This window comes from Elephas maximus, chromosome 20 (genome assembly GCF_024166365.1).
Source record: "Elephas maximus indicus isolate mEleMax1 chromosome 20, mEleMax1 primary haplotype, whole genome shotgun sequence".
NCBI classification, from domain to species: Eukaryota; Metazoa; Chordata; class Mammalia; order Proboscidea; family Elephantidae; genus Elephas; species Elephas maximus.
Genome location: NC_064838.1, coordinates 40,064,941 through 40,072,500, shown reverse-complemented (window position 1 = coordinate 40,072,500; position 7,560 = coordinate 40,064,941). Strand labels below are relative to the sequence as shown.

General features: G+C 46.6%; 1 protein-coding gene across 2 annotated transcripts in view; it reads right to left on the bottom strand.

Annotated features, from left to right (window-relative positions):
- Window positions 1-65: 65 nt before the first annotated feature.
- Window positions 66-7,560, bottom strand: part of WNT7A (Wnt family member 7A) — a 77,228-nt gene continuing 69,733 nt past the window's right edge. For both annotated transcript variants that reach the window (XM_049862424.1, XM_049862425.1), the window contains exon 4: window positions 66-1,352. In XM_049862424.1, coding sequence (XP_049718381.1) covers window positions 873-1,352 — 480 coding nt within the window. In that variant the 3' untranslated portion in view covers window positions 66-872. The remainder of the gene's footprint in view (window positions 1,353-7,560) is intronic.

Here is a 7,560-nt window from a genome sequence, read left to right as displayed (position 1 = left end):
GCACAGCCATGGAATGATACAGGCAGACTCGATATAAATAAAATATTCATATAAAAATAGTCTCTTACAAAATATTCTCTCCGATCCGGTGGCTCACTTCCAAAAGATGGAAACTATTGGGAGTTTTATTATTATCTTTCCTCTCTTTGTATATTCCAAACCAGACTTTTCTGATGGTGAATTTGAACTGGGGAGGGTGAAAGGACGGGAAATGGATTCTGGGTAAGGTCTCCAAATCGGGACCAGCTTAGCTTTCTGGATACGTAGCAGCAAACAGCGAAAACATATAAACGTGTGTGTGTATATATATGTATAAAGGATGTCTGCGTTTGTACTTAAACATCTAGGGGATACTTGCGAAATCAACTAGTAGAAACATCTGCGTAAAGAGTAATTAGGTACAGTTCCACTTGGCTCCTTGTCCTAGTGACAAACGGACAAACGGTATCCCGCAAGGAAAACAAGCAGTTCACTTTGATTGCAGAAAACGGATCCTGACGAGGTGGAAGAATTCTTTTTAATTAAATAAATTAATATTATTTTTTATCAGAATAAATTGTTAAATATTGCTAAGGTGAGGCCCAAGGGTCCAGAGTGCCTGCTGCAAAGGGCAGCGTCTGGGGCGGGGTGGAGCAGCACTGGGTACGGAATGGAAGAGTCGAGCGCCCTGGAGAGGGTTTCCCTGGGGGCCTAGGGGATGCCCAGGGGAGGCGCCCCCTACAGCAGAAAAGGCAAGCTCAGCGCTCCTGCGGGGCCCTGTGAAGGCCTTGGAAGTGACCTGCCAGGGCGACTCCAGCCTGGAGACTGTCTGGTCCTCCCTGCAGTCTAACCTGCAGCTGGAGGCTGCAGGCAGCACGAGCGTGCTTCGGGGCTCACTTGCACGTGTACACCTCGGTGCGCTCGCTGCACGTGTTGCACTTGACATAGCAACACCAGTGAAACTTGCAGTTGCACTGCCACACCCGGGCGTACTGGTGGGTGTTGTAGCCGCGGCCACAACACATGAGATCACAGCCGCTGGCCTGAGGGGCTGTCTTGTTGCAGGTGCGGCCCTGCGTGCCCACGCTGCCCGTTACCGGGTCCTCCTCGCAGTAGTTGGGTGACTTCTCGATGTACACCAGGTCCGTGTCCATGGGCTTGCGGTAGGAGAGAGGCTTCTTGATCTTCAGGAAGGTGGGCCGTTTGTTGCGGCTGGCGCGCACTGGCTCCACGTGCACAGCCTCGTTGTACTTGTCCTTGAGCACGTAACCCATCTCCCGGAAGTGCGGCAGCGTGGTCCAGCATGTCTTGGTGGTGCACGAGCCCGACACGCCATGGCACTTACACTCCAGCTTCATGTTCTCCTCCAGGATCTGCAGGGGTGGGCAGGGAAAAGCACAGCACACGTCACTGCAAGCCATGGCCAAGCAGCGGCCCCCAGCCCGGCCCTCTCCCAGCCCCGCTGAGCCAGGCTGTGCTCTAGTTTTTCATTTTGGTGCAGGAAACTCAGCCTTGGGTTCAAACCCCTCTCACCTCTGGGCTTTGTGCTGTGCCTTCAACCTGAAACTCGCTTGCTCTCTTTCCCTCCCCAAAGCCTGCGTGCCCCTTAGATTTTGTAAGAGACTATTGTATGAGACCAATCCAGACCACAGATACGTTCTCTTTGGCCTGCACAGGTTTACAGTAATTTTGAACCAGCATTTAAGAACCAGGAGAGTTCACTTTAAAATATAGACTTCCAGGTTTTCTTGGCAAACAGAAGAGGTGCCTGTCAACACTAGTATGATATTCAAAGTATGTACTAACTGGGACAGCTGGGCACTGACCTATTGGAATAAAAAAAAAAGCCAGCCACAAAAGCCAGCTGGTTGTCCTGCTGTGCTCTGACTCACCGCAATCCCTGCTGGTATTTCCACATGGCCACAATACTTGGAGCTGCACCAGCAGTTACCTCCTTCACAGGTTGGCACCTTGCAATTTGTCACAGTCCCTACCACTCCCTACTGCCTCACCCACCTCAGTAATGGTTTCTCAGATCATCTGCTTTGATCAATTATGATTCCCACCAGGTCCCTGTGGTCATCTGAGTCTGGGACTCCTGGCTCTGACGGAACCTTCCCTGACTCCCTTCTCTGAGCTCCTAACCCCCCTTGTGCTTCCATCTTCAGAGTAGGAGAGGCACCATTATTCAGTGGTTTAAAAGCATAGATGCTGGACCTTGGGTTTAAATCCTGAATCTACCACATACCTGCTACGTGCCCTGGGCAAGCAACTTCACCCCTTTACCCTGCATTTTCCCCATATGTGGAATGGGGATAATAATGGTAACTAATTATAAGCAGGAAACCCTGGTGGCATAGCAGTTAAGAGCTACGGCTGCTAACCAAAAGGTCGGCAGTTCGAATCTACCAGGCACTCCTTGGAAACTCTATCGGGCAGTTCTACTGAAGTTGAGTCGGAATCAACTTGACGGCAATGGGTTTAATTATAAGAACAGGTTCCCAGGTGGCGGAAGCGGTTTGCACTCGACTACTAACTGAAAGATTGGCATTTTAACCTGCCCAGCGGCACCGCAAGAAGATAGGCCTGGTGATCTGCTTCCAGTAAGATTACAGCTAAGAAACCCCTGTGGAGCAGTTCTAATCTACACGCATGAGGTCACCATGAGTTGGAATCGACTCAGACAACTAACGATTATAAGCATACAGTAAAATACTACACAGTAATAAAAAAGAATGAACCACTAATATACACAAAAAGAAGAATGAATCTCTAAGACAATGTTAAGTATAAGAAGTTAAACATAAAAGAGAACATTGTGTATGATTCTATTTATATGAAGTTCAAGAACAGGCCAAGCAAATATACTGAAGTCAAAAGAATGGTTACCCTTAGAGGGCTGGGTTCTAAGGGAGCCTACTGGGGAGCTGGAAATGTTGGATATTTTGATCCGGGTGGTAGTTATACAGGTATATACACATGTAAACTTTAGTCTTAAGCTAAACTAATAGTACTGAACTCATGGTGGCTTTTGGGTGATGAGTAAGCTACAGAAAGTGATCAGAACAGTGCCCAGCACACAGCGAGTGCTGTGTAACGGTTAGCTATTGTATGACAACATCTATCACTTGCTGCCCACCTCCATGAGAGCAGGACCCCTTGAACATGGAACACACCCATCTTGGGCTTCCCTGTGACCTCTGGGCTGAGGACGTGCCTAGTACCGAGCAAGTGCTCAGTAAACATCCAAGGAATGGGTGCAACCATGTGAGCACCCTGAGAAGGCATTTTGCTTCCAGAGCCTCACCTTGTCTTTCCTCCCCTGGAAGACAGCTGCTCCCACCTGCTTTGGAGAGAGGATTAGAGTGAATGTGTGCATGGGTACCTAGCAGAGCTCCTGGACCACAGTAGTAGGTGCTCAATAAATGGTAGTGATAGGTATTTATTAGCATTTAAGTTCTTTTTATTTCTTTTTTTATTGTGGTAAATACACACACGCAGATATGAAAACATTTGCCATTTCAACAATGTTTGCATGTACAATTCAGTGACGTTAATTACCTTTGCCGTGGTAACATAATTATCATGGCCCTGCTGGCCCATTCTGGTTCTGGGGGTTCACCAGGGAGGTCACAAGCCTTGGAGGTTGCTCTGGGTTAGGGCAGTGGGCCCACAGGAAGGGGAGATTGACTTCCTGGACCCAGATGGGGCCCCTCATTTTCTTTTAGCACTGGGCTTATGTAGCCTGCCCTGTTGCCATTTACAGCTCAGTGACCTGTGGCAACTTCTTAACTTTTCTAGGCTTCAGTTTCCCTACCGGTGAAAAGAGCTTGATAACAGTACTAAGCTCACAGAATAAGTAATAGTACTACGATAACAGTACTAAGCTCACCCAATAAATCGTAGCTATTCTTTATCGACCACCACCCATCTGTCAGTTTGTCATACTGCGATGGCTTGTGTGTTGTTATGATACTGGAAGCTCTGCCACCAATATTTCAGATACCAGCAGATTCACCCATGGTGGACAGGTTTAAACAGAGCTTCCAGGCTAAGACAGAGTAGGAGAGAAGATCTGGTGATCTACTTCTGAAAATTAGCCAGTGAAAACTTTATGGAACACAACAGAATATTGCCTGACATGGTGGAAGATGAGCACCCCAAGTTGGAAGGCATTCAAAATACACAGTGGCCTCAACAGTGGACTCAAGTATGCCAGTGACTATAGCGATAGTGCAGGACCAGGCAACGTTCTGGTGTACATGGAGTTGCCACGAGTTGGACTCAACTAGATGGCAACTAACAACAACAACAACAATATTCTCTATCAGAGTGCTCTAAGTCCTCACTGCTTCATCTTCCTTGTTGCTACTTTCATGGCTGCACAATATTCCTTTGAATCGAAATTGCCAGTACCGCATGATGACTTTCGTTGGCCCTGGGCATTTTGCCCTTCGTGAACCTCTTCCTCCATTAAAAAAAGGTCAAAAATTATATTTTATAACTGCTTAGATGAGTATAATCCAGGTTGTACTCATTGTTACTATATTCATTTTTCTTTTGATTTTAAGAGAAACAAAAATTAGAACATTTTTGTAGACCCTTGAAAGTATCGTGGGCCCCGGACCCTCTGACCACTGAACCAGGTAGAGAAGTCGGACCAGGTGGATCATTTACGTCAACAAACTTTTCTGGCGAGGCTTGTGGTATCAGACTCTGAATGGGAAGAACCATTGTGCCCTTATGGGACAGCAGCCTGGCTGAGTGGAAGAGATGGGTCAGAGCAGGGTTAATCCTACTGGAAGAAGGACAGAGTTTCATGCGAGGCTTCCCAGGGGAGGATTTATGTAGGCTAGGCTTTAAAGGATGAATAGAAGTTCACCAGACAGAGGAAGTCAGAGAGGATGAAGCATAGACGAAACGTGGAGGGGAGAGATGGCAGATCACAGTGGCCTTGGAGGCCAAATGAGCTGGGACTGCATTGTTTATTAAGAAATGTAGTCACGATTTCAGAAGTATTTTGAGAACACCTGGGAAAATGGATGGGAAGGGGTGATAGTAGGATTTAGAAGGCCAGGGGGGAGCTGGGAAAATTGTCCAGGCAAGAAAGTAGCGGTTACCAGAGAGGCCCGCAAGGGGAGCCATAACAAGAGGAAACATGGAAGAGCCCAGGGGTCTCTGATTGGATGAATGGGGGTAGACTGCCATTCCCAGGCTGAGGGCAAGGTCCACATGAGAATACTTTATACGCTTAGCTCTTTTAACACTCTAGAACAAGGGTTAGCAAACTTTCTCTGGAAGGGGCCAGACAGTAAGCAGGCCATATGGTCTCTGTCACAACTACTGAACCCTGCCACTGTAGTGTGAAAGCAACCACAATACAATATGTGGCTGTGTTGCATGAAAACTTTATTTACATATACAGATGGTGGGCCAAATTCGGCCCACGGGCTGCAGTTTGCTGATCCCTGCCCTAGGATATCCCAACAATGAAAGAAGACAACATTTTACCCAACCCTGCTATAGTTCAAGATATTTAGGCTGCTCTCATAAATAATATGGAAGGAAATATCTTTGAAACTAAAATGTTTCTTCCTTCCTCACCACTTGAGCCTGATCCCATCCTAACGAACATTTATTGAGCTCCTGCTGTTCTATAGGCACTGGGGCAGGGATATACCAGTGATCACAGTTCCTGGATCAAGGTGTGTCAACATTTTCAGTGTCCTTCATCCAAATTGCCCAGTTGCTTTTTTGCCTATTATATGGTGAAAGAATAAATGAATGAATGAGTAAATAAATGACTGAATATTTCTGAATCACCTATACACACACTGGGCCCATACTTTTACAGATGGCATCTTACTTAACTCTATGAGGTTAATAGGTTATGATTCCATTTTACAGGAAAGAAAACTGAGGCTCAGCCAACTTTCCAAGCTGGTCTATAAAACACTCTGAAGCAAGGCCTTAGAGCTAAGGATGTGAGCTAGTGCTTAGTGCAGAGGAGACAGGGCCATGCTAGGGGATCAGAGAGCAGATTCCAGTCTAAGTGTAGTCACCCACTTGCTCTGTGGCCTGGGATTGTCACACTCCCTCTCTGGGCCTCAGTTGCTTTAAACACAAAGTGAAGACAAGTCCATCTTTTCTGAAGAAGTCAGGGTGTTGGACCAGAATCAGACAATTAAAATAACAGTTACTAGATTTGCCTCTAGTGGGCCTATGCTGGGTCTGGGGACACAGAGGTGACAAAATAAGGTACCTGTTTCCAAAGATGGGTTTGTGTTCAGGGTCCTCACAGCTCTAGAAGCTTGGCTTCCATGAGGAAGTGGCCAGTGCTTGGGTCAACACAACCTCCAGGAAGGAAGGGCCACCACATTTCAACCATAGTCTCTGTAATCAAACAAGCCGGCGACACTGCAAACATCCAGAGTGTTCCAGGATGGAGAGTTCTGGTTCAAAGATACCCGGTGTGGAAGAGCACCTACTATGCATTAGCACCCTTGCATGGCCTCCACACATGTTCAGATGGTCCTGACAAGCTGCCCCTTCAAATGGCATGTCCCAAAATACACAGATGTCCCTCTTGGTTGTCAGTGAGAAAATGTTTCCCCAAATGTCCTGCCCATCTTTCTGTCCTGGTCTGAGAAGTGAGAAGAAAAAGGAAAGGCTCAGAGGTGTGATGACGGCAGGGCAAGGCAGGGTTTCTGAGGCACTAGAGCCTGGCTGATGGAGACTGTACTGCAGTCAGAGTCTCTAACACAGAGATACCTGTAGGATGTTCACAGCTGATTCTGACAATATCAAGTGTTGATGAGGAAGTGGAGCAACTGAAACTCCCATACTCAGCTAGTGGGAGTACAGAAATGATACGGAGCCTGATTTTCAGTATCTAATAAAGTTGAAGATGTATATGCTCCTGTGCCTCAGAAATTTTGCTTCCAAGGTGCATACCCTAGAGACTGTATGTGTGTGTGCACAGAAGACAGGTTCAAGAATGTTCATCACAGCAGCACCCATAATAGATCCAAACTGGGAGCAATGCAGACGTTCATCCACAGTTGAATGAATAAGTAAACTGTGGAATGTGCACTCAGTGTTCCACTACAGGGCAGTGATGGTGCGTTGCTACAGCAAACCACGCTAAAGGGATCAATCTCACAAATGCAGTGTGGAGGAGGAGAAGTCATCAAAGATTTCCATAGAATGATTTTATTTATATCAAGTTCAAAGGCAGGCAAAAATTGGACTATATTGTTTAGGGACAGTTAGGGAAACTATAATAAAAAGTAAAGAAATGAGGATCACAAATATCAAGGCAAGGGTTGTCCCTGGAGTAGTGGGTAGAAAGCTGTGGTTGTAGGAGGTCACCAGGGGGCTTCTGATGAGCTGGCAATATTTTGTTCTTTGATAGGGGTGATGGTTACATGGATAAACCAAAAAGAAAAGAAAAAACCAAATCCATTGCCATCAAGTTGATTCCTACTCATAGCGATCCTACAGGACAGAGTAGAACTGCCCCATAGAGCTTCCAAGGAGCATCTGGTAGATTCGAACTGCCGACCTTTTGGTTAGCAGCCA